The 26,936-nt window shown below is 44.4% G+C and overlaps 2 protein-coding genes across 8 annotated transcripts; one reads left to right on the top strand and one right to left on the bottom strand.

Moving 5' to 3' along the window:
- Window positions 1-1,091: 1,091 nt before the first annotated feature.
- On the bottom strand, window positions 1,092-7,796 carry LOC105025296 (mucin-1). 6 transcript variants are annotated; one of them, XM_020047204.3, is made up of 11 exons: window positions 7,046-7,796; window positions 6,556-6,684; window positions 4,211-5,981; window positions 3,749-3,870; window positions 3,163-3,441; window positions 2,949-3,047; window positions 2,723-2,839; window positions 2,444-2,520; window positions 1,827-1,892; window positions 1,638-1,703; window positions 1,092-1,346 (listed from the first exon to the last, which is right to left on the bottom strand). In XM_020047204.3, exons 1-11 carry the CDS (start codon window positions 7,184-7,186, stop codon window positions 1,295-1,297), a joined length of 2,919 nt encoding a protein of 972 aa, XP_019902763.3. In that variant the 5' UTR covers window positions 7,187-7,796; the 3' UTR covers window positions 1,092-1,294. The 6 variants fall into 6 exon arrangements, with proteins under 6 accessions (XP_019902763.3, XP_028976099.2, XP_028976098.2 ...); XM_029120266.2 differs by having other exon boundaries at window positions 1,092-1,392; XM_029120265.2 differs by having other exon boundaries at window positions 1,785-1,892.
- Window positions 7,797-8,568: 772 nt separating this feature from the next.
- On the top strand, window positions 8,569-26,739 carry LOC106024331 (alpha-actinin-2). Of its 2 annotated transcripts, XM_029120512.2 has the most exons (21): window positions 8,578-8,959; window positions 11,874-11,988; window positions 12,209-12,328; window positions 13,227-13,313; window positions 13,466-13,553; window positions 14,265-14,343; window positions 16,059-16,140; window positions 16,776-16,861; window positions 17,147-17,239; window positions 17,615-17,845; window positions 18,231-18,378; window positions 18,844-18,994; window positions 21,262-21,370; window positions 21,495-21,635; window positions 21,957-22,139; window positions 22,345-22,479; window positions 22,755-22,934; window positions 23,206-23,352; window positions 25,079-25,144; window positions 25,626-25,784; window positions 26,172-26,739. In XM_029120512.2, exons 1-21 carry the CDS (start codon window positions 8,795-8,797, stop codon window positions 26,328-26,330), a joined length of 2,724 nt encoding a protein of 907 aa, XP_028976345.2. In that variant the 5' UTR covers window positions 8,578-8,794; the 3' UTR covers window positions 26,331-26,739. The 2 variants fall into 2 exon arrangements, with proteins under 2 accessions (XP_028976346.2, XP_028976345.2); XM_029120513.2 differs by lacking the exons at window positions 25,079-25,144; window positions 25,626-25,784; window positions 26,172-26,739 and adding exons at window positions 23,933-24,010; window positions 24,316-25,069 and having other exon boundaries at window positions 8,569-8,959.
- The last annotated feature ends 197 nt before the right edge of the window (window positions 26,740-26,936 follow it).

A 26,936-nucleotide genomic window follows, 5' to 3' on the forward strand; every position in this document is an offset into this window, starting at 1 on the left:
CTCTGGTCTTGGCCATTGTGGAGTGGTTGGAGTCTGTTTGAGTGTGTGGACAGGTGTCTTTTATACAGGTAATGAGTGGAGAACAGGTGCAGTTAATACAGGTAATGAGTGGAGAACAGGAGGGCTTCTTAAAGAAAAACTAACAGGTCTGTGAGAGCTGGAATTCTTACTGGTTGGTAGGTGATCAAATACTTATGTCATGCAATAAAATGCTAATGAATTATAATAAAATCATACAATGTGATTTTCTGGATTTTTGTTTTAGATTCCGTCTCTCACAGTTGAAGTGTACCTATGATAAAAAAAAGTAGGAAAACCTGCAAAATCGGCAGTGTATCAAATACTTGTTCTCCCCACTGCATGACCAATATACCACATCTTATAGCTATTCTTAGACACAATTCATATTTTTGCCTGGATACCACACTCAGCCGTGGTATGTTAGCAATATAACACAAACCCTAAAGATGGTTTATTGCTATTATAAATCAGTTACAATTACAGTATAACAGTAAAAAGTGCTGTGTCACATCGTTGATATACAGTGGATATAAAAAGTCTACACACCCCTGTTAAAATCCCAGGTTCTTGTGAGGTAACAAACTGAAATCTCTGAGAAAAAATAAAATAAAATATGCAACCAGGTTATTGTGTGTTTCTTATTTTTTGTGCAACCAGGTTATTTTGTGTTTCTTATTTTTTATGCAACCAGGTTATTGTGACTTTTTTATTTTCCCCCCTCAGAGATTTCAGTTTGTTTTTCAATTGTTCACGTTATAGGTCACATTAAAGATGGAAAAAGTTCTGACATGATTTATCTTTGTCTCATTCTTTTAGATCACAAAAACCTGGCATTTTAACAGGGGTGTGTAGACTTTTTATATCTACTGTATTTGTCATGTTGAAAAAAAATACATTGTTTAATGTATTGTTTTAATATAAAAAGATCAAAGAAAAAGACGCTATGACCACAGAACTGTCATTATCAACATTTTGTTGCGGTAGGAAAAAAACACATCAACAAATTACTAAATGTCATAAGAAATCTGTTGAACAATTGAGACACACACAGTGCCATTTTATTTGTGAGTGTACTTGTTTTACATAGATATCTACATAGACGTGTTTAGTATATCCAGACAAAAAACTAGTTAAAAAACAAGTCAGAACACATTTTCTTAAATAAATAATTAAAATATAAAGACTGAAGTTACAAAGTATTGGCAGGTGCCTTTGGATTCAGGTGTAAATTAAGGCCATTGGTCAAAGAACACCCCTTGTGATTGGTGTTCCTCTAGGTGACAGTGGACCTCCTCACCCCGCTCTCATCCTTACACCCCAGGCTTCTGAGAACAGACAGACAAAGAGATAGCCAGCAGAGATAAGCCCCTCCTGCAATGACAGGAAAAACAGCTAGCACTGTTCTTCCTCAGGACCGGAATGAATTAAGACATGTTAGGGGAAACAACACAGCCCTCGTCATTTCTTTTGTTTCAATAATATCCACTGGGGTGTCTCTATGGGAGAGCCACCCCGCTAAGAAAAGCAAAACATAACTTTTTATTTATTTATGGTGAATGACCTGAGTAAACAGCAGAGAAGTGACTGAACAATTAAACTACATAGACAGAACTGACCCTGATTCTGGTGTGGGGAGGTTGGAGAAGGAGATGGTGTTTTGGTCCTGGCTAGGTTGCAGGATCCTATGACCGACAACAGAAGCACTTAGAAAAAACTGAACAAAAGAAGCTACACAATGTGAACTGTGTACAATGAACACAAACCTAGTAGCACAGTTATTTTGCGAAGTGTGTGATGTACAACACCTGGAAGTAAAAAGGATCTTTGGCTTTTGGTTGGTCTTCTTTCCTTGTCTGAGAGACTCTATCATTCTGAGGAGGCATTACAAAAGTAGAGACATTATTGAGTACATATCAAAACCTCACACGCCATTCATTCAAGCCCAGACTCAAGACACCTCTTCTCACATAGGGTTATCCTGACACCCTGTTATCTGAGCTTTTCTCCTTTCCTCACGGCGAATCTACAAAGGTACTTACTTTGTTTGATTTTATTCGTTTTTATCCTGATGATTATCTTGCATTTGCAAACTGCGCCTGAATGCGATTTTAACACCTTATTGACAAGTAGTAGGCCACACCAATAAGCAGAACAGGACTTGGGTTAGTGGTTCCTTGGAGCTATATTGAAGTAATACGGTTTCGAGGGGGTGTTGTATATATGTTCAAACTAGAGACACCAAATCAACGTTTTACAAATTCATGCTACCTCAACTTCAAACTCTTTAAAAGCTACAGAAAGCTTCTTAAACCATCACCATCCAATAACACTACCGTTATTAGGACTAAATGATTATTCATATTATCCGACTGTAGTCTCACACAGTATTTAGTGCAGTATAATTCCGGTCACAGCCACACACCTCTTCTTTTTCCTCTCCAGAGATTTCTGAGTGGCAGCAGACAGAACCACCTTGTCTCGTGGACTCTTGGATTTCTCCTGGACAACATACAATCACAATGCATGCTGTGATGTCTTATGGCATACAGAACAAATGTTGAAAGGTAAAAGCTACATTATTGGAACATAACAAAAGTATAAAATTATGGTAAAATATTTGTTTTAGGCTTTGTAAGATATCTTAGGTGTGTTGTAAAGTACCATGTCTCTACAGACAGAAGACAGATGTGTAGTAGAGTACCATGTCTCTGAGTGTCCTCTCAGTGCGTAGCTCCCTGTCTTGTTGTATCAGGGCAAGACGTTCTCTTACAGGCACAGTAAAGAAGATCTCATGCACATCAAACAACGCTGCCCGCAGCTGAGAGGGAACACATGCAGAGTGGTTCCAAGGCATTAGAAAATCCTTCTACAATTGTATTACTTTGTAATAATCATTTTTAAACTCGGAGGGGGTTTGTGTGTCATACCTGAGCTCTACCTCTCTCCTGCAGAGTTCTGACCTGAGGGGAAAGAGCGCCTTTCTTTGTGGAGTCTGTTGACAACGAGCGAATGAACTCCTTGGTGTCCTGAAAACATACACAGTTACGGGTGTGTCAGACCCATTTCTTTCTAACATGACATATTTCGTCCCCCTTCAACCTGTTCTCAGACGTTACAACGTGGGTGTTTCGTGTCACTCACCCACACAGTCTTCCGGAGCTGTTTGACCCTCTCAGTGTGGAGCAGTCTCCGTGTAAGGAATCCTCGGACCACAGCTCCCAGGCGACCCAACGCGTGCTGGAGCTTGGGGCGAAGGCGACCTTCAGAGGATCTCTCTCCCGGCCTCGGCGAGGTGAAGAAGAAAAACGGCAAAACTGGGGTCTCAGAGGGATTGACCCAAACCTCTCTGCAGGTCCCAGGAGCTCCACTAGGGGGCTCTGTGTACGCCGGTCTTCTAAGCCCTCTCTCCTCAGACACTGGCTGTAAAACAGACATTTAAACATTTTAATTCCAGTCGTTTGGCAGATGCTGCTACAGTGCCATGCTATTCAAGTTAAGTTAATGAATGAAATACTTTCGTTCCCAATTTTTTTTATATATTTCTTATACTGAATGTTATCAGGATCTGTAGTTGCAAAAGTTCAAATACGAATGTTCTTAAGTGTGTGTGGGTGTGTTCTAAAGTAAATGTGTGTCTTGAGTGTGTGTGTGTTCTAAAGTGTGTGTCCTGAGAGTGTGTGTGTGTTTGATGGTAAGTGTGTCCTGTGCGTGTGTGTTCCACAGTGACCTGTGTCAGGGTCTGTTGTTGTCGGTGTTGTTCTGAGAGGAGCAGAGAGAGCTGCCGTGCGTGGTCCTCCTGCAGATAGTGTCTCATCTCCTCTAATGCCTCGATCTGTCTCTGGATCTCCACTAAAGTGTACACACACACACACAAGCGTTTGTCTCATGTGAACGTTATTACAGATATCACAGGTTTCAGTAGGAATACGTGGCGCCGGACATTTGACCAATTTCTTTAATCTATCGGGCAATATCACTGCCTTTCAAGTTAAGCATTCAGCCAAGCAAACAATCAGGATCAGAACTGCCTGTGTAAACACCAATGAGACACATGAGATGATCTGTTTTTAGCGCCTGTCTGTTTTTTGCGCTTATCTGGTTAGCGGCTGTCTGGTTAGCGCCTGTCTATTTAGCGCCTGTCTATTTTATCGCCTGTCTATTTAGCGCCTGTCTGATGATTGTGACTCACTCGTTTTCCTGTCCTGCTCTGTGGGCCCGCTGTCCAAGAAGCTGAGCGTCAACCTGCTACCATCACAAGATGCTTCAGAGGCCGTCAGGTCCAGCGTGCTGTGTTGAACACGGCCAGGAGACTGGCCAAGAGACAGTCGATCCTCAAGTGACATATCCTGTGTAACCCGGAGGCCCGGGGACGGTCTGTCTTCAACCTGGAGGCCCGGGGACGGTCTGTCTTCAACCCGGAGGCCCGGGGACGGTCTGTCTTCAACCCGGAGGCCCGGGGACGGTCTGTCTTCAACCTGGAGGCCCGGGGACGGTCTGTCTTCAACCCGGAGGACCGGGGACGGTCTGTCTTCAACCCGGAGGCCCGGGGACGGTCTGTCTTCAACCCGGAGGACCGGGGACGGTCTGTCTTCAACCCGGAGGACCGGGGACGGTCTGTCTTCAACCCGGAGGCCCGGGGACGGTCTGTCTTCAACCCGTAGGACCGGGGACGGTCTGTCTTCAACCCGGAGGCCCGGGGACGGTCTGTCTTCAACCCGGAGGCCCGGGGACGGTCTGTCTTCAACCCGGAGGCCCGGGGACGGTTTGTCTTCAACCCGGAGGCCCGGGGACGGTCTGTCTTCAACCCGGAGGCCCGGGGACGGTCTGTCTTCTACCCGGACGCCCGGGGACGGTCTGTCTTCAACCCGGAGGCCCGGGGACTCAGACACCACATGGGGCCTCAACAGATTTGGCAGGGGACTCTGCACGTCATAGGAGCGGTTCAGGGGGGTCGGTGAGGAGCACTGACTCTGTTGCGGGGTGCTGCTCTTCACCGGGCCCTGGGATGGCGTGTAAAGAGGCTGGCCGGCCGGGGAGGAGCGCAGGCAGGGGTTTGGCCTGTGTGGACTGTGCCTTGGCTGGCGCTGCGATGTCCTGATTCTGCTCCGGCTCTGAGAGGAAGTGTGGACAGGGCCTGAGATGGGCTGGGCGCGCAGCGAATGGCAGGCTGGGACATGTTTCAGTGAACTCTTCTCCCAGGTGGACGACAGGATCTCTGGTCTACTTACGCAGCCAGAGACAGTGGCATTAGTGTCTGACCAGGACACTTCTTCCTTGGTAGCGGCAAAGCTAAATTCTGACAGGCTGGCGTTCCAGGGTTCATCTCTTTGTAAGTTGAGCCCTCGAGAGAATTCTGTTACAGGCACAGGAACCCGTCTCCCTGTTACCCGCCCCTTCCTGTTGACCACCGGGCTGAGATCTGCAGCACTCATCGGACAGGAGATGAGGATGTTACCGGCAGAAGCGGGACTCGATCTCTGTGGGTGTGCAACAGGGCAGAGACTGTGTTTCGGGCTGCCCAGGGGGACAAGCCGGGCATGGCTGCCAGGTGTAGAGCCTGACAGAGCAGGGCTGAGCAAAGCCCGAGGGCTGGGCAGACGGGCGTAGGAGCCAGTCAGGCTGTGGGAGCTGCTGCCCAGCAGAGAGTCTGGGGAGTTGGGGTAGCTAGGGTGCTGATATCTGACTGGGCTGTGAGCCACGCCACTGACCAAACAGTCCCCCTCATGGACATCAGAGGTGTATTCTTCCCATGATCCTGGATCACCCTGGATGACACTCACTGTGGACTCACTCCTGCCCAATAAACTAACACCTTGACGGGGGCAGCTTTCCCCCGTTTCGGCCTCCTGCTCTTCCCCTCTGTCTGTGAAGAAGTTGTTGGGAGGTGAAGTAGAGCTGTTCGCCATATGTTCCAGTCTTGCTGTGCCACAAGTCGGTTGCTTGTCAGTCACTTTAAACAGCTGCAGGAAACACAAACGTAACAATGACAGGCGTTTCCTCATGAATTCCTTAACGAGTCACCAGGACGCAGCTAGCGGAGTTATTTGAGCACAGCCCAGATGGCCCAGGGCATTGTGTTCAGTCTCCTTCTAAAAATGTTTATATTAACAGGTTATAAACTGTTCTATTATGGTATTACTGCTGACATATTGGCAACGGCATCATTAGAGTAATTACGGTATAAGGACATATTACCACACAGACAGTTAAACAATTAACCATTACACCATGCGGTAGTGCATACTAAAAACATTCCAACATGCTGGATCAATATGAGTTTAGCAAAAGCAACACTGATGCACCTCTAAGCATGCATATGTAGGCAGGAGTGTATCTGTGCTTGAGAGAGGAGTGGGGGTGATAAAGAGGGAGTGAACTGGTTGAGACGGGTGTTGGGTGGTAGAACACAGTAGGTGAAGTGTATAATCTGACACCCCAATTCACCGTGGCAACTAGGACTCCAATATGATTGCACTGCGCAAACACACCTGCACGGACACAGGTCTAATGTCACATTGGGATGAGGGAACTCACCCGTACACCATTCAGAATGCCCTGTACGCGAGACAGGAGAGAGCTGCTCCGCAGTCTCTGCCTCTCTGCCTCGAGCCCATCAACCAGCTGTTTGTACTGGACCATCTGCTTGTGTTGATCCTTATTCAGCTACGTTAGGGACAACAAACAAAATGTACTGCACAGGCAAATATAGGGCTTCTGTATTTGAATCAGCTATAGCCTATGTAGCTTTATATTATACATTAGTAGTCTATATGCGCCAAGCATACAACCAGTCACATTAAACTCTGTGTCCTGCTTCAGTACCGAAGCAGTAGCGTTTGCAAATGTCATTGCCTTGAATGCTTCTCAAATCAAGTACATTTTCTTCCATCAAGTGCAGTCTATTCATACCAAAGAAGTCTCGGAAACCAGGACCGAGGTAACACAGCAAAGCAGACAACTACATGCGACCTACCCGTCTTTTCCATAATAGATAATATACATATCATTCAGAGATTTTGTTTACCAAGGGGAGTAGGATAGGTCTTCCGTGGAACTGTATGCTGGAGACCACCATCCTTTCCGGTTCCCGGATAGGGTTTCTCCGTCCCCGCTCTCTCTGGAGGTGGACCATGGCACGAGAACAGAACTCATTGTAGTCCTCCATAGCCGCTTCACTAGTTAAACTGGGCAAGTTAGCGGTTAGCTGGTGCCGGCGTTAGAATGGGAATCACGGCTAGTACCGTATATTCAAGATGAGGCTAATAGCAATCGACTAATCTGTCTCGGCATCATCATGCTGCGAACTTAAAGTCTAGCAAAAGTTAGCTAGTTAGCGACACAAAAAGTCGTTCTCGCCCCTGCCCACACACCAGCCTTGGGTTGTGTCACACAGCCTATATCATGACAAACACAGCGTTGTAAAGTTTTGTATCTTAGCAGAATACTTTGTGTCTAGTATATTAGCTTCAGGGGAAAAACAAACGTTGAAGCGAATGCCACCACAGCCGTAACTACTGTCGTATACCCCGCCATGAAACGGCGGCAACAACGGTGCCTAGCAACCTCAGTCAGCAAACCCCGCCCTCCTTAAGTTATATTCACGAGAAGATACTTTTCAAGCGCAACAATGTTGTAGATTCGGTTCGTTTTAAATCCACTATAGAAATCGCTCATCAATTAAAAAAAAAAGTTGTGTAACTCTTGACTAGTCCAAAGAAGTCAGGTCAAGCACAAATTACAATATTGATTTGAGAAGCATTTCAGACCCACCTCTCGAAATGTTACAGGTGTCAGGTTGCCAATGACGAAGCAACACTTTATAATCACTATACACACAAATAATTTATAATTGATGCGTTCAGTAATCATGTATTAATAATTTACTAGGCATTGTTCGTGCATTTATAAATATTAGATATTTATAAAGAGTATGCCTTTGAAGAAACCGTCATATCCTACTCTTCTGAATCCGTTTCGTAGCTGCAGTGACAATGGCTACATATGTAATTAAGTTATTCGATCATTTTGATTTTCAAATACAATCTCTTATTGGGCCTGCGCTGAACCTAGTTGCCTACCACAAGTGGCAGAGAAAATGATGTTTATTTATTCTTACTAGAACATTAGAGAATACACCTCATTGCATTTGTACATTAAATCCAACTTATTGGATATGTAGTTTATTGTAAATTCTGTAATAAATGGGGAAAACTTTTTTATGGATGTGTCATGAACTACATTCAACCTGTGCCAATCACCGAAGGGCAATTACACGTTAAGACTACAACTTCATCAATAAGGAAATTTAGACCTCACTGGAAATGTTAAGTCGTAAGTAAAATAATATTTAAAATTCGTATATAAACATCGTACAGTATCTACATCAGTATTATTATTAGTGGTCCCTAAGTTAATAAAACCTCACTGTGATTGCTAGGCATTCTCTGCCCGCCAGTCCAAGGAAAGGGGGAGACAGAGATGAGGGAGACAGAAGGCAAGAAAAAGAGAAAAAGAGAGACAGGAAGAAAGGGAGGGGAGAGAAATAGAGAGAGACAGAGCGAAATAGAGTGACAGGGGCAGATTGGGCGGACAGACACGGATTGATAGACATCTCAGCTCTCTTTAACTCCCAACTCCCACACAAACCACCTCCTCCTGCCATCGTGTCGACATCCGATCCGATCGTCCGGAGCTCGTCCACACACAACGGTGTTGTCCTGTGTACAGTCCCTTTCAGTTGTCCTGTAGTCTGGTGTTGTTCAAAAGCTTCAGGATGATGAGCCAGATGATGCCGAGCCAGATGCATATGTCGGTAGAGTATAGCAACGGCTACATGATACAGACGCAGGAGCCGTCGAATAATGACTACACCATCCAGGAAGATGAATGGGACAGAGACCTGCTCCTAGACCCGGCCTGGGAGAAACAACAGAGAAAGGTTGGACACTTGAGTAATAAACTTCATTTGAATTAATGTTTACACAATTACGATTTGCAAAGGTTCACTCAAGTCAGGTGAGGTAAGTTACTGGGAAAGACTGCATGTTCAATAAGAAACATACTAGATCCTTCCTTATTCATTATAATCATCATAATTTATCTCTATGAATGTCGACTGATGTGCATCATAACACAAGACACATTATGACGGTTTGAATTACTACAGCCCAACAACTGGGGGCCATTGTGGACAGTCATACTACTTAAAACAAACAACACATTTTATTTTACATAATAGCTCTCTAATTGGGCTACAACTGGAAATGTCTTGTCTAAAAATCTAAATCAGGCTACATTGTGGGAGTCGGGTGAAGTTGTGACCGACCGCAGCCATGGATATCAAGCCAACAATAGCTCACATGCCAGGCAGAATAGCAGTATGCCTCCCTCCAGCTCCCCCTGTGCCATTCCTTTGAAGAGCGTGGTATGGGAACTGTCAACAGATGTCTCCTAGCGCAGGATGGTGTGATGTCCTCCGGCCGAAGCAGGACAGAATGGACGCTTTTGGGGCTAATTATAACTGCAGCACGGGAGGGATAGCTGCAGTTGGATCAGACAATGTCCTTGGTCCTCAGTTGGGAGGGTTGAGTGTGCTCTGTATTAATAAAAACTAACCTGGTTCATTTACATGTGTGTTTTTCCATGATCAAGTTTCGTGGCATTTGGTCATTTGGGCCACACAAGCTGACACTGGAAAAGGGGCCAAAATATCTTTGTGCCCGGACCGGGCAACATTTCATAAAATGGAATCTATCAATGAACTGAAGGACCTGTCAAGCGAATGGGCCGTGCTACAATATTTAGAATTGTCCACCACAGCAACAGAATTTGACTATTATACATGGTGGTGATTTGTTGTTGTTGATCTTAGATGGTCTCTGACACTGAAAGTAGTTTATGAGGAAGCGCAACACATTTCACACTATAATGGTTTCATTTGGATTAACAACACTTGTTGCCACATTTGCATTGCTGTATGTTTTATTTACAGTGTTAAAAGGTAAAAATCTAAATTGTGGACCATCACCCACCCAATGTAACATAGGACACTTTTGCTTCACTCCCCACGGATCACTGCAGTGTGAAAACACTCCGTTAACAGATGTGTATTGTAAAGATATGAGCGGCGGCATGAGGGTTCAAAGGATGCTTCCAGTTAATGACATAAGTAGTTAACTGGCTAATTATATCCCACTAAACATTTTTGTTTCATAAAGTTTAAAATATACTGCCCCAAAATGATATCAGTCTGTTTGACTGTCAGCTTGTTTTTTTCTGCGGTAGAGCTCTAATAAATCACTTGTACACATTGTAGCAGCTGGAGGGAGGAGACAGTTTCTAATTCGTAAAAGGTAATGTTAGCTAGCTTGTGACTCGCTAGAGTGTCTAGATGTCTAGCTTTTCATGGAACATATTAAACATTATAGAGTCTGCACTGCTCTTCTCCTTACAATATGTTTTGTGTACAGTTTGACTGGTCCACAAAACATCATGATGTTGCTATTGAACACTTTTGAGTCTCTGTGTCAAACCTTTCGTTAAATAACTATATTTGACACATCTAATAAGCTTTTAATTCGTCTAGTTAGCGTAAGTTTGTAATTCATTAATTTAAAGTTTTCCACAGATTCCTTTGAGGGTGAGCAACCACCTAATACCAAGTTGTAAAACAAGTGAAATTGCCCTTTAATAGACAGAAATAGCAACTCTTTGTTAATGTCAAGGTTTCTCATCTAATGTCCTGGCAGAGACTGAATAACATTAAACACAGCGAGCAGGTGTGTTAAGAGGAGCTCAACTTTAGAGATCAAGTGGCCCTTTCACAAGCTTATTGTTTTTCAGGCTCAGGGTTCTAGTACTTTGTTTATAGTTTAGTAAATTCAACCATGGTATTATAATACTCTTCGATGGGAAGGCACCAGATGGTCTTCTGCAGGCGAAGTTTAGGCTTGTATCCCAACATAGGGCCCTACTGGTAATGTGCTATTCAGTATAAGGTGTGTGGTGTAATTTGGAACCTAGGAAATATCATGTCCCCCTCCATTCACAATCAATATTAACTGAAATTGTCATACGATGTCATTCAGTTTATGTTGAGTACCTTTCACGGACTACTTCTTCAACCCAGTCAGAAAGCCTCAGAGTCCTTTGGAGCCACGTCTTAGTCTATACTCAGCAAAGCAACAAAGCCAGCATGACGGCTACTCTGGGATGGTATTTTCCTTTTTCTTCACAATGAATATTACCGTCGGATCCTACTTGGGACTTCACCTCTGAAGCACTTTATGATTACAGGCTTAGATGAACTGTATAAGACTATTCACTGCAGCTGTCAGCATTATATTGCCGGTTTCTACTCCAGCAGTGTTCCAACAGAAATCTCAGTCTGGTCAGTCCTGAAGTCTATATTTCCTTTGGTCATCATTCGTTTCAGTTCGCTGTCATTAACGACTACAGCAAATGACAAAAGACCCTTAAACGTTAAACCCTTAAATACCTCTTTTGAAAATAAAGTCACCAAGCTGCTTTCTGGTCAATGCACCAGCTGGATCTATCAATCCTACTGTATCTGTAAACTAGTATTGTTGTATTTAGTGTAGTGATGTTTATTATCAGTTTAGCATTGGTTAGTCTCTTTATAATATTATTATTTTTTTACATTCTTAACATGGCTGTGTGTTGTCTTGTGTTCTCTTGAAATGTAAAGCCTTTGACCAGGTTGTCAATTAAAATGAGAAAAACCCATACTATCCTTGTTTAGTTTATCTCTGACAATACACTAAAAATGAGTGAAAGCAGAATACTATAAACTACGTCAACTCTTGTAGTGTTGATGATGTGTTCCTTCAAAGACCTTTACGGCTTGGTGCAACTCCCACCTGAGGAAGACTGGGACTGGGATTGAGAATATCGAAGAGGACTTCAGGAATGGCCTGAAACTCATGCTTCTTCTCGAAGTCATTTCTGGTACATCTTTATTTCTGTGTTTGTGGGTATGTGTGTGTGTGAGGCTATTGGCACCCACTTATTTAGCCTGTAGAATCACATAAGGTCAGAGGTGACCAATATCTCAATACATTAACGTGTAGATTTCTCTATATACCATGCCAGAGAGATTTTGTTCACCTAAACCAATTAATGAAGAATTGCACAAATAGCGTGTTATTTTATTGACCCTGTGCCACAGGTGAGAGACTTCCCAAACCAGACAGAGGAAAGATGCGCTTTCACAAGATTGCCAATGTCAACAAAGCTCTGGAGTACATCACCAGCAAGGGAGTGAAGCTGGTCTCAATTGGAGCTGAAGGTATTGAGTGATTTAAACACAGCTGGCACATTGAACGCCTGTTTAAGTGACATTCAATGCGGCAAACTAGGTAGCTAGTCGCTAGTTACTTTCAGATTTGACTTTCACAGTCAGCATTAAATGGGAACTTACTCTGTGACGCCCATCGTTTACCTGAAGTTGTATTTTCACAAAAACTAATGTCAGGGAGCAATGGTTAGAGCTACAAGCCATTAAATCAGGGGTGTCAAACCGGTCCCATGGAGGGCTGAGTGTCTGCAGGTTTTTTTTTTTTCTCCTTTAAATTGGTTCCCAGTTCAGACATGAACAACCAGGTGGGGGTAGAAACTAACCAATTAGTGATCTCAGGTCTGTACAAGGTGAGAGTGAAAACCTGCAGACACTCTGCCCGCTGTGGAACCGGTTTGACACTTCTGCATTAAATGATATCAGTTGTACTTATTAATGAAGTCACTGTGATTGTTCTGTGAGGCACACAAGCTTCGGGATCCATCCAAAGCTGAGTCAAATACGGTTGTCATAAACATGGCAACGTGCATAATGTATGTTAATATCAATTATCATGCCATGGGTGAAACAACTATTATTGTTTTAGTTATTTTCTCTTTTTTTCTTCAATCTCTCAGAGATAGGTATGATCACTTTCTAAAGATTTACAAATGTTTTTGTACTTTCAGTTAAACTTCCCATGTCCTCAAACTCCCAATCAAATTGCAAAATCAACCATGGTATTATAATACTCTTCGATGGGAAGGCACCAGATGGTCTTCATTTTGTTTAGGGTTAGTGTTAATGTGGTTGTTTAAGTTCAGTGTCAAAGTGATTGATTAGGCTTAGTGTTATAGAGATCGATTGGGGCCCGGATTAGTGCCATGCAACTGATTTGTTTGTGTTGCAGAGATCGTGGACGGCAACATCAAGATGACCCTGGGAATGATCTGGACCATCATCCTGCGCTTCGCCATCCAGGACATCTCCGTGGAAGGTAGGAGAGCATGACTCCTATGTGGCCGTGGAGCTTAGAGAAAACCAGCCAGTCTCTTAAGTCGAGGGGGAATTAAACCGTGGCGTCGGGAAGACAGACCACGATGGTCGTCGCTACTGCTGTCAGATAAATGTGACCATGTCCTCCTGCAGAAACATCCGCCAAGGAAGGTCTTCTTCTATGGTGCCAGCGAAAGACGGCCCCCTACAGAAATGTCAATGTCCAGAACTTCCATGTCAGGTGAGTCCAGTCACTGATCGAGGACGGCTTTGAATCCGGCCCAGGACTTTCAGAAAACAGTCTCACCTGTATCTTTTCCATAATGGTCTAGGACTGGGATGATTGACTTTAAAGCCATTATCAATAAAGCATAAAAATTTACTAAAAATTGAAATGGCACTCGCAGATGCCATCATTTAAACTATAGCGATGCTTTCTCTATCTGTATTCATCAAAGCCTGGCAAATGGTGGTTGATGTATCTGTTCTAAATGCTTTCTGATAGCTTTATATTTTAGCTTATTTTTACTGCCTGCCTGCCAGAGCCGACCCAAGGATTTGCATGTTTACTGTTCATCAGCAGAATTTCGGATCCAATAATGCTTACGTGTTTTCTTAAAGATCCGGGCTTTAAACAGACTGCTCTGCTTTGCCATTCATTGGTCTTGATGAAAACTGATTTACTGAGGTGTAAAGGCCTCTTTTCAGTCCTATCAATCAGTATTGATCTCAGCTTGGAGAAGCCCATAAACTGGATTAGGTTTTGCAACAGAACATTCTGTTCATTAATCCATCTGAATGAACCAATGAACAGGATTTAGATGTTAGTCAAAGTTTATTAAACCTTAGATAACTGCAAAGTCATCAAATCAGGTTGTTTTGATTGGCTATTGATTTGCTGGGGTACTGTGATAATCTAACATGCCCCCCCCCCCCCCAATTGCCTTTAAAGCTGGAAGGACGGTTTGGCACTGTGTGCCTTGATACACAGACATCGTCCTGACCTCATCGACTACGCCAAGCTCAACAAGGTCTCTGTTTGGTTGGATGGGCCTGAGCCCAATGCATGCTGGTCCAGGACTTGGATGAAGTGATTTGAATGGGTATCGGAGCCTCCAACTACCCTACTAACCCAACAGACGTATTTTATTACAATTCCGATCTTGTCAATGACGGTAATTTTCTTTTAAGAAGACCACGTTTTGGTTTCATCTCATGGCACAGTCAACGTGTGAGTGAAATTACACGTCTCTTTGCTCTCTTGAGATGAGAAACATGTTCTTTCTCTCATTAAGCCTTTAAAGTATTTAAGGTATTTCTCCTATCTGTGTGTAGAAGACAAATGGAGAAAGAGGTCCTGTGTTGGGTATTAAAATAGGTTTTCAAATGTCAGCCCCCTGGATGACCCTGGTGCAACATTAATAGTATCACCATTATGGCAGCCAGTTAGAAAACCTCACAGAGCGTTTGTCCTCCTTTCTCCCCTAAATTGATCACATTGATCCAGCCTGGACAATTGATTTCGGCTTTCAGGAAGACCCCCCCCCCCCCCCCGGGTGGATAAAAGTCAAGCATCTGTCTTGGTTTTCCCCATATATCTACACACCGTTACTCCGCATAGGTGGATATGGCTGGGGGGTCTTCTATGGTTTAACAGTTTGCAGACCTTAATTTCTATTAGTTTGTGACCCTTTTTTTTCTCCAGATCATCCTGATCTGTGGCCTTTTAAGTGTGGAGCTTATGCATGACAGTTGTTCACGGCAGTGCTCTCTGCACTTGTCTGCTTTTAGTGACAGGCTGGCCAGTGGCAACAGGCTGTAAGGACATCCCTGGATGCAGAGCGATGTGGCCTTGGCGCTGAAGCACCGCAGGCCCCCGAAGCAGTGACGGGTAGAGTAAGCCCCTGACAGAATCACTTGGCCCAAGCGCCACACGTAGCCTTGACCTGTTCACGCTCACTCAAGCCACTGGCCTGGGTAGGAGCAGCGGAAGCCCAGGATATCTGCCTTCCACTGTAACCCCGATCCACTTAAGGTTTGCAGCTGCCCTTGTACTGTAGATGTGTCGATGGCTTTACCCTGGGGACCTTACCCTGGTGACTTTACCTTGGTGACTTTACCCTGGGGACTTTACCCTAGGGCTTTACCCTGGGGACTATAGTATATGTATGGGGCTAGACAGGACTGTAGATAGCTCAAACTCTACCATGGATGGACAGGAAAAGGCTTGTGGCATTACAGAACGGGACAGCTTGGACACCGTAACACTGGCACTGTGACATGTTACCTTTACCTGATCACAGCGTACAAGACTTCGCCTATACCGAGCGATATTTTACCTTTGGTTTTAGAGAAGCACTGCATGAGTCTTATATAGTGTATTTCGGAGCGGGTTGCACTGTCTTCCCAAAGGTCACATTGTGGTGGTAGTTTGTTTCGTACTACTCGTGGCATTGCCATAGTAACTTGATACTAACCCCAGGCTTGTGTTGTGTTCAGGAAGCATGCCTCTGTAAACCTTGTGTCACAGCTGGTGGTAATCTCCAAGGAGCGCCTAGCTGGAAACGTCAGGGTTAGCAAGCCAGAGGGTTTCAGCCCCGAAAGCTTATCAATTTATTACACTTACCTTGGGGATTGACACGTTGATGAATGACGTCATTATGACGGCGGAGTGCTGACATCACATGCAGGTTGTGTTGATCTTAATCCTAATTAAAGCTGAGAACATCTCTGATTATCTATGCAGGACGACCCTATGGGTAATCTGAATCTGGCGTTTGAAGTGGCGGAGAAACACCTGGACATTCCCAAGATGTTGGATGCTGAAGGTAAAAACCGACGTTCGCTTGCCTTCATGTTTAAAGTAAAATCGTATTATCGAAACCAATCCAAGTTGTTTATACGATTTAGATCGTTTACGCTGTCTTTCTAGTCATTCAGGTGCTCAACCCATCTTGGTTGCTTGTTTTGTAGAATTGATGTGATTTGTGACAGTTACTGATAGCATTGAGCCTAATGTGTGCTTGTACGGCTGTGCTAACTCTTCCTGAATGAATGATGTTATACTGTGTGTGTATTCTCTGCCCAGATGTAGCTAATACGTTGCAGCCTGATGACAGGGCCATCATGACCTATGTGTCCTCTTTCTATCATACCTTTGCTTGGGCGCTGAAGGTGAATATCTAAGGTGTTTTTAGCTCCTATCATCTAAAATGAAACATTGAATTAATTTGGTTTCTCGCTGTGCCTTCATATTTTGCTTGTCTTTTCCCCCGTCATGGATATTCCATCACCTAGCACCTGCCCTCTTGTTCTGCGACATCTCAGGGTTAATCATCCCACTGCATCCACTCTCTCTCCCTTCCTTCTCAAAAAGCCACCTGTTGGTTTTGACTGGCGTCTTGGTTTTGATCCTCTGTCCCTCTAAACATCTCCATTTCCTGTTCTGCCCCCTCCACTCCAGACATCATCAACACTCCCAAGCCTGATGAGAGAGCTATCATGACCTATGTTTCCTGCTTCTATCATGCTTTTGCTGGAGCAGAGCAGGTAGACACATTTCTGCACCAAAGGTTTTTTCTCTAGTGTGTGTAGTAATAATTCAGTATAACAAAGCTAGTAAATGTCACATATTTTAGGGGGGGCATGCTTTATTTGCCACATTCTCAGATGAAAACATACAAATGTAATTTCTTCACACTAATTATGGATACAACCAATGTTACTGGATTTGTCTCCACTGACTAGGGTTAGGGTTAGCTCGGTTTGCTCGGTCACACTGGCAAGGCAAAATGTACTGTCTTCACCAATAATGACGGATGTTGTGCCCCGCAGGCCGAGACGGCAGCCAACCGCATCTGCAAGGTGCTGGGAGTCAACCAGGAGAATGAGAGACTCATGGAGGAATACGAGAAGCTGGCCAGCGAGGTAACCACCCACCTGCGGGATTAACACAACATTCTCCACAACCACATTGCAGATGTTATTTAAATAGATTTCCCCAACGGATGACTGATCCTAATACATTATTTGCATAGGCTATAAAACTCCAGGCACGTTGAAGACTGTGACAAAGCAGTTGTTACAACTCGTGACCAAACAAATGAATACCACCCTGGTTATACTTAACCACAAGCAACCTTTCGAGGTGGATGTGTGTGTGTGTGTGTGTGTGTGTGTGTGTACGATCACCTGGCTGATGAAGTCACAGGAGAAGAGTCTGGATTCAACTTCACCTGACTTACCCTTCCATAGTCCACACCTGACGTGTCACGGTTCTGACGCACATCTGTATCACCACAGCTCCTGGAGTGGATCCGCCAAATGACCCCCTGGCTGGAGGACAAGTCGCCGGAGACGAGCCTGGCTGCCATGCGCGGCAAACTGGAGGACTTCAGAGACTATAGGAGGCTGCACAAGCCCCCCAGGGTGCAGGAGAAGTGTCAGCTGGAGATCAACTTCAACACCCTGCAGACCAAGCTGCGGATCAGCAACCGGCCCGCCTTCATGCCCTCAGAGGGACGCATGGTGTCGGTGAGTCCGACGGGCCTGGAGGGAGCGTCCCTTAAGCAGAATGTCCTCCCTGTGAGCCAGAGAAGACCCCGGGCGGCATGGAGTCCTTTAGAAAAAGGACGGCCTCTTTGTGATTTAGCACCCCTAGTAGCCGTAGTAACGGTTTAAACGGTTATGACAGCTATTCGATTTGTTTAACCCATAACTGCTGGTCACATGGTATGTGTACTTGTATATGTACCTAGTACCTATGTGTCTTAGTTGACCAGTCCAGTTGTCTGGTGTAACTAAACAGTCTGTTCGATCATCTGTAACCCATCCCCGAAAATCACTGCCTTGTTAAAGTAGCGTGACGTGTGTGTGTGTGCGTGTGTGTGCGCGTTTGTGTGTGCGCACGTGTTTGCAGGACATCACCAGTGCTTGGACAGGACTGGAGCAGGCAGAGAAAGGTTATGAGGAGTGGTTGCTGAGTGAGATTAGAAGGCTTGAGCGTCTGGACCACCTTGCACAGAAGTTCCAGATGAAGGCCACCAGCCACGAGGCCTGGTCTGTAGGTGAGATCGCAAAATATGATGGTTACTCCAAAAAGCCAACTGTCGATTCCTATATATCTGAGCACCTCACACACATTCTCAGAAGAAAGGATAATGAGTTGATAATGACAAAACATTGTAGGTGTCGGCCTAATGTCAGTAACACAATGTTCCTAATGACTGATGTTAATAATCAAGTTATAGTTTATTCGTTTAGTCCACAGTGCTATGCAACGCCTACCGGCTGGTCTACCTCAACAAAGCAAATGATAAATATTTGGTTAATAAGGACATAAATGTTTAACTTAAATAGAATATAATATAGAATGTAATATAAGAGGCTTCTGAATGAATTGAGACAGAAATTGACATTATGTGCCTCTAGACAAAATTATTACAATTATGTTACACATACGTTTCACTCCAGGTGAAGGGGTCAATGATGTGTGTGTGTGTTTATGTGTGTGTGTGTGTCTGTGTGTGTAGGGAAAGACAGGGTACTCAGCAGTAAGGACTATGAGTCATGCTCTCTGCCGGAGCTGAGGGCTTTACTGAGAAAACACGAGGCCTTTGAGAGTGACCTGGCTGCCCACCAGGACAGAGTGGAGCAGGTAGCAGCCATCGCACAGGAGCTGAAGTAAGAACCACAGCCTGACCGCCGTCTGCTAACAGCCCGTCGAGGCTAACGAGGATAGCGTCAAGCTAGTTGCTGCCCCGTCCACTGATAAACAGTTAGTCGGGAGTTTTGTTGTGCTGCAATGAGGCCCTCTAGTGGCTGAACAGTCTTACGCAAGGTTACTGAAAGCTGTTAGGAAACTTGTACACAGAATTCTCCATCCACCATGTGGGAAACATCTGCTCCTCTTGTGATTGAAGGTTTGGCATTGACAACAGTTTGGCATTGACAACAGTTTGGCATTGACCGCAGTTTGGCATTGACAACAGTTTGGCATTGACCACAGTTTGGCATTGACCACAGTTTGGCATTGACAACAGTTTGGCATTGACCACAGTTTGGCATTGACAACAGTTTGGCATTGACAACAGTTTGGCACTGACCACAGTGTGCAGTTGCAGTCAATATCAAGGAGCTCACTTGGGTTTGTCCTTAACTCAGTTTCTCCGCCGGATCATTGGGTGGGTGTGTGTGTTCGTGCGCACATGTGTGTATGCGTTCGTGAATACGAGCTTGTGTCTGCACCTGGGCTTGTGTGTGCCATGTGTAATTTGTGTCCGTTTGTGTATGCGTTTGTGTGTTTTCTGTTTGTGATTGTGTTACTGTATGTGTGTGTGTGTGTGTGTTTGGGGGAGAAGGTTAATAATGGGGTGGCGCTCCTGTCCTCCTCCCCCCATCTAATTCTTCCATGGCTGGTATATTTTCACCCTGCTATTATTGGAGTGAGCCTCTTCTGGAGCCTGGGCCAACCTGCGTTCTTAATGGGTCAGAGTTGAATGACTCTGATAACATTAATCAACCTCCTGCCACATCCTAAGGGCTGCCCTTGGCAACAACATTTTTTTTTCTCTGTGATGCTGTTGGTTGCTCAGGTCAACAACTCGCTTGTACTGAAATGTTTAATGTCAACAGTCACCTAGCCAGAGTAAACAAAAATACATACTTTACACCTTGTTAAACCACTTTTGGGGGATTTCACACGGATTTTAAAGGTCAGAACGAGGCCTGAATTTAAAAGGAAATGATGGGGGTTTCTGCAGGTTGTGTAGAGGGGAATCAACAGGGGTTGGCGTTGACTCTGACTGATAACAACACTACTTCTGCAATATTAACTAGAGACTAGCAACACGTACCTCTAATGCATTTTCCATCACGTGCTACCATGGGAGGATCTCGTTGGCACAAGCGTAGAGGTGTGTGTATCTGTACATTTACACACACACACACTCACAAGCACCCATATTTGTGCATTTATTGTGACTCAATGTGATAAGCTGAATGCACAGAACAATACCCTGGGTGTGTGTGTGTGTGTGTGTGTGTGTGTGGTGTTTAGCGCATGCTTTGATAGAGACATGATCACTATTGCTTCTCTTTACTGTCTGTCAAAGAGGTTATGTTTCTAAGCCAGTGGTTATGTTTATAAGCCAGTGGTTATGTTTATAAGCCAGTGGTTATGTTTATAAGCCAGTGGTTATGTTTATAAGCCAGTGGTTATGTTTATAAGCCAGTGGTTATGTTTATAAGCCTGTGGTTAAGTATGCAAGACGATGGCTTAGTTTATAAGACAGCCGGTACATTCATGACATGGCGGTTTAGTTTATAAGACTGCGGGAAAGTTTATGAGATGGTGGTTTAGTTTATAAGACTGCGGGTAAGCTTATAAGACAGAGATTTAGTATGCAGGACGATGGCTTAGTTTTTAAGATGGCGGGTATAATTATAAGACGATGTGCAGAAGGGGAGCTTTTAGACTCATTGGGATCTGAGAACTATATCAGTGTTTCTATGTTGGCAGTTGGACTTTGTTCCTGGGAATTTCAAACAAACTGTGGGTTTTCCAGTGTCACAAAGGATAATGTGACTGAGGTCACTAGTTATATAGTTACAGCTTTATTTGACCTGATGTGGACTCTGTCTGCCTAGATATCTTATACTAAGTAATCAAAGGGCTCTTCAGTTGAAATAAACCCAACAGCTAGGTACCTTTGACTACATGAGATCTGTCAGCAGAACTGCAGCAGTGCTCTCTGTCACACACACACACACACACACATTACTGTCTGTGTTAGAGGATTGGAATTAGTACTAGGACTTATACAGAACCTCTGAGCTCTATAGAACCTCTGACCTCTATAGAACCTCTGAGCTCTATAGAACCTCTGACCTCTATAGACTCTCTGTGTATGGCAGCCATTCTAATTCTATACTCTGGTTTGATTGTGCAGTGAGCTGGAATATCATGCTGCCTCAGTCATCAACGAGCGTTGTCAGGCCATCTGTGACCAGTGGGATCAGCTGGGGACCCTGACTCAGAAGAGGAGGGACAACCTGGAGGTACAGACAGACAGACTCAGATTATCAGTTGCCACAGACCTAAACATACTGCAACTGGATCATCATATTCATAATATCAGCTAACTGCAATTCCTACACTTGGTAACTGCCTATGGTACCTCAGAGGATGGACAAGCTTCTGGAGACCATTGACCAGCTGTTTCTGGAGTTCTCCAGGAGGTCCGCTCCCTTCAACAACTGGATGGAAGGAGCCATGGAGGATCTGCAGGACATGTTCATCGTTCACTCTGTGGAGGAGATCCAGGTGAGGGAACTGAATCCTCCTTTTAGCCTGTCTTTTTCCTCTCCTCTCTATATCTCCTCTCTATCTTTCCATCCTCACTCTCACTGTTCCCTCTATATCTCTCTCTACAGTATGACTCTCCTTTCTCTCTCCCCTTTATAGCTCTCTAAATCCTCCCTGCATTTAACCATACCTCTTTTGCTCAAAGCAGGAGTTCCATTATGTGTAACTGTTGCGGTGAAAATGAAGCCATCAGACATTATTTTCATTCAGCCGGTATCCTGTCAGACTGATATTCTGTTGGTAGACAATCAGGGTCTTCCCTGTGTGTCATCCCTCCAGAGTCTGATCTCGGCCCACAACGAGTTCAAGGCCACGCTCCCGGAAGCAGACTGTGAGCGTCAGGCCATCCTGAGCGCCTTCACAGAGGTCCAGAAGATCGCCCAGAGCTACGGCATCTCCAGGAACATCCCCAACCCCTACAGTGACATCACCCCAGCTGAGATAGGACTCCAGTGGGAAAAGGTAGTCACTGGCATCTCGTGGGACTCCGTTTACGTGTGTTGTAATCTCCTGTGTTGAGCTCCTGGGGGGCCAAAAAAATATTTTACTTGTTTTAGTGTGTAGCAGTCCGGTAGATTCTGACTGTACATGTGACATACAGTATGTAATATGGACAGTCTCTAACATAAATAATCTCTACTTAACCCAAGTATTGTTTGTTGGTCAGGTGAAGAAGATGGTTCCCCAGAGAGACAGTGTTCTCCAGGAGGAGATGTCCAGACAGCTCGCAAACGAACAGCTGAGACGCCAGTTTGCTGCCCAGGTCAACATCATCGCCCCATGGATTCAGACCCGGATGGAGGTGAGTCATCTACACACAGGCAGCTGGGGGCCGTCTTCAAGTGCCGTAGTTTGGACTGGAGGATACAGCAGTAATTCTGCAGCCAACGGCTCTCATGTCTTCAGTGTTTGGCAGGTTCAAGTCCCGCCTCCTGCTCATTGACCAAATGTATTTCCGTCTTTCCCCAATGTCTCTGTCTCTCACCAACAGGCAAAAACGAATTAGAAAATAAAGAACTATATCTAAAAAAAGAAAAACGTTGATTACGGGTCTCTTTTTTTCACTCTCTTCTCCAGGAGATCGGACGTAATTCAGCTGACATTGGAGGTCCTCTGGAAGACCAGATGAGTCAGTTGAAGCAGCTGGAACAGGTCATCACCAACTACAAGTCCAACATCGACAAGCTGGAGGAACACCATCAACACATCCAGGAGTGCCTCATCTTCGACAACAAGCACACCAATTACACCATGGAGGTGACACAACACCCAACTACACAACAACACACAACTACACCATGGAGGTGACACAACACCCAACTACACAACAACACACAACTACACCATGGAGGTGACACAACACCCAACTACACAACAACACACAACAACAAATTAAGTTAAATAAGTTCCGCTACAGAGGACTGCAATTATTCCACAACATAAAATAATTTGGGGGGCAGGTTTATTTTGGAGAATTTCTCTGCAATGGAATCATTTTCAGGCACCCCCCCCCCCACCCCCCCCATAGCATATCCGTGTGGGCTGGGAGATGATTCTCACCACAATCGCCAGAACCATGAACGAGATCGAGACCCAGATCCTTACACGTGACGCCAAGGGCATCAGCCAACAGCAGATGAACGAGTTCCGCCAGTCCTTCACCCACTTTGACAGGGTACCGTGCCCCCTCCCTCCATCTTAACACTGTGACATCATGCTTAACACTGTGACATGGTGTGCTTAACACTGTGACTTTGTGCTTAACACTGTGACTTTGTGCTTAACACTGTGACATTGTGTGCTTAACACTGTGACATTGTGTGCTTAACACTGTGACTTTGTGCTTAACACTGTGACATTGTGTGCTTAACACTGTGACATTGTGTTTAACACTGTGACATTGTGTTTAACACTGTGACATTGTGCTTAACACTGTGACATTGTGTTTAACACTGTGACATTGTGCTTAACACTGTGACTTTGTGCTTAACACTGTGACTTTGTGCTTAACACTGTGACATTGTGTACTTAACACTGTGACTTCGTGCTTAACACTGTGACATTGTGCTTAACACTGTGACTTTGTGCTTAACACTGTGACTTTGTGCTTAACACTGTGACATCGTGTTTAACACTGTGACATTGTGCTCACGATGACAGCATTGACACGCTTGCAAAAGACAGAATGACATCTGAGCTAATTTGACTGACCTGTCTGTTGTTCTCCTGACTGGATGTTGTCCCTCTGGCTGCAGGACAGGTCTGGCAGACTGCCCTATGAGGAGGTTAATGCTTGCCTGATTTGTCCGGCTCGCGTCAGACTTAACAAGCAGGTACTGACCAAACTATGAGCTCCTGCTACTAGATACTAACTCCGTCCTGGCATGCCAGGCGTCCTGTGCTGGTTGTGGTAACGTTGTGGCTAACTGGCTAACAGATGTGTAACAGTGAAACCACAGCTGTGTTTGGTCATTTAGTGTAGGCCAAATATCTTTCTTTTAAGACACAGGGTCAATCCCCTCTTTCGTCAAAAATACTAAACAAATCCCTTGTTTTTGTGTTGTTCTTATCTGTCTGTTGGTTGTCCCCTGCCCTCTCTTCCTCTTCTTGTCATTTTCACACCCCTCCTCTGTGTCAGCCACCGTCCTCTCCTCATCATCACTTCTAACCATGCTTTGGATGGACTCTTCCATTCTCTTCCCATTGACTCTGGATGGACTCTTCCATTCTCTTCCCATTGACTCTGAATGGACTCTTCCATTCTCTTCCCATTGACTCTGGATGGACTCTTCTATTCTCTTCCCATTGACTCTGGATGGACTCTTCTATTCTCTTCCCATTGACTCGGAATGGACTCTTCTATTCTCTTCCCATTGACTCTGGATGGACTCTTCTATTCTCTTCCCATTGACTCTGGATGGACTCTTCCATTTTCCTCCAATTGGCTCTGGTGGACTCTTGCATTCTCTTCCCATTGACTCTGGATGGACTCTTCCATTTTCCTCCAATTGGCTCTGGTGGACTCTTCTATTCGCTTCCCATTGACTCTGAATGGACTTTTCCATTCTCTTCCCATTGACTCTGAATGGACTCTTCCATTCACTTCCCATTGACTCTGAATGGACTCTTCTATTCTCTTCCCATTGACTCTGAATGGACTCTTCAATTCTCTTCCCATTGACTCTGGTGGACTCTTCCATTTTCCTCCCATTGACTCTGGTGGACTCTTCCATTTTGCTCCTATCCCTCCTATATGCTCAACCTTCCCCCCATCTCCTGTACTATTTCTCTTTCTCCACCTCTCCATCTCCTTCTCCTCGATTTCGTTCTGTGCCTTTTCTTCCTCCTCTACATCCTCTTCTGCCTCCTCCTTCTCCAACTCCTCTTCTGCCACCATGTAGAAGAAGAAAGGAGGCATGGAGACAGATGACTTCCGAGCCTGCCTGATCTCCATGGGCTATGATCTGGTAAATACACAAACATGAGCTGTCATTAGAATATTTTAACAGTGTTGTAAGACTGTCACAGAAGTGTAATTATTTGGTGAAATACACAAGTGTATTCATTATGTACCCACTGTTATGGACGTAAACTGTATATGAATACTATCTGATTTTACTCTCTTCAGCTTGAAACGTTTAATCATGGTCCAACTGACCCTATAAGGAGGGTACATAATGGGCTGTTAGTGCTGTGGTTTTAGGACAGTCACACTATTGCCATTCAGTGTTTCTTCAAAAGCATCTAAGATCGTCTGATTCCAACTGTGCTTTTCAGGCCACTACACAATGGCCATACGATTTGATGAGATATCATAACCAGATCTGACGCCAAGCTAATTTCATCTATTGAGGGTGCATAATTATACTGTAGTCTCTCATGTGAAAAATAGTTTGTTATACAGTTATAAAACTAATATACTGTGTGTGTGTGTGTGTGTTTGTGCAGGGAGAGTCTGAGTTTGCCCGTATCATGACTCTAGTGGATCCTAATGGATCGAACAAGGTGACCTTTCAGTCCTTTGTAGATTTTATGACCAGAGAGACAGGCGACTCAGACACATCAGAGCAGGTCCTCGCCTCCTTTAAGATCCTGGCTTCAGATAAGGTAAGAAGCGGTTGTCCTCTGTGTCATCTGCTCATTCTTTCTGTCTTATTGTGTGCTTTAGTTCACTCACACGCATTCTGTCCTTTTCTCTCTCTGTCAGATGTACATTATCTATTTCTCTTTCTCTGTCTTCCTTCTAAGTATATGATGTTCTGTTTCAAGGAAAGCAACTGTAAATAGCCTTCAAATTACTGGTCGCTCATAATATGTGTGTTGATAGCTGTAATCTACAGAGCGACCTCTACAGCACTGATCAACCGAAACTCTCCGGGACAGATGTACCAGACCACCACAGTATAGCATAAGTGGTTATACCGCTAGCAAGAAACAACAGGGTTCTGAGACTGATGGCAGACTGATATGTTCTATGTTGTCTCCTTTCCAAAGCCATTCATTATGCCGGAAGAGCTGCGTAGAGAGCTGCCTCCAGAACAGGCCGAGTACTGCATCTCCAAGATGCCCCTGTACAAGGGACCTGACGGGGTCCCAGGATCTCTGGATTACAGCGCCTTCTCCACTGCCCTCTATGGGGAGAGTGACCTTTAGCTTCACCCATCGCATCCCAACCCATCACAACCCCAAAGACAAGAGGAATTTCAGAAAAATTATCAAATTAATTTCAAAGAAACAATAAGAAAGCCTGTTAAGTTATTTACTAGTCACAAATCGAGAGCTACATAATATTAATTATTAATAATTAGAAGTTTGTATTACATAGCATTTATTTTAAATGGGAGATGTAAGAGCATTACATCTCCCATAAAAAAAAAAAAATACTAGAGTTGATTTATATACATAATGGGTGAAAACCTGACAGTCTTGTCTGTAAAGCATGTGTTTATTTCTGAAAATAAGAAAATGTAACTTGTTACTACAGGAACTGGGGTGAAGTGTGTGTGTGGGGAGGGGGGGGGTTGCACTGAGACTGGTAAATCAGACCTCTATGGAAATCTGGCAGAAAATAAACTCAATGATTCAAAATACTAATATGTCTTATGTTCCTTTTTGCAAATGACCTTTTTCTCTAGACTTAATTTACTAAGTTATGACATTGACGGGAATGCAACTTGCAAATTCCAAACAAAAGCTCGCAATATGTGTCAAACAATGTTGTAGCTACATTTTTGGAATAGGTTAATTTCAATGTTACGC

Source organism: Esox lucius, chromosome 6 (assembly GCF_011004845.1).
Source record: "Esox lucius isolate fEsoLuc1 chromosome 6, fEsoLuc1.pri, whole genome shotgun sequence".
NCBI lineage: Eukaryota > Metazoa > Chordata > Actinopteri > Esociformes > Esocidae > Esox > Esox lucius.

Bases quoted from the DNA above. Each gene is read 5' to 3' on its own strand.
- LOC105025296 (XM_029120264.2), bottom strand. From the start codon at position 7,186: ATGGAGGACTACAATGAGTTCTGTTCTCGTGCCATGGTCCACCTCCAG. The intron at 6,685-7,045 runs GTAAACAAAATC...TCCCTAACGTAG, and splicing joins GACCTATCCTACTCCCCTTG to CTGAATAAGGATCAACACAA. The intron at 1,704-1,784 runs GTTTGTGTTCAT...TGTCGGTCATAG, and splicing joins CAAAATAACTGTGCTACTAG to GATCCTGCAACCTAGCCAGG.
- LOC106024331 (XM_029120512.2), top strand. From the start codon at position 8,795: ATGATGAGCCAGATGATGCCGAGCCAGATGCATATGTCGGTAGAGTAT. The intron at 12,329-13,226 runs GTATTGAGTGAT...TTTGTGTTGCAG, and splicing joins GGTCTCAATTGGAGCTGAAG to AGATCGTGGACGGCAACATC. The intron at 13,314-13,465 runs GTAGGAGAGCAT...GTCCTCCTGCAG, and splicing joins CCAGGACATCTCCGTGGAAG to AAACATCCGCCAAGGAAGGT.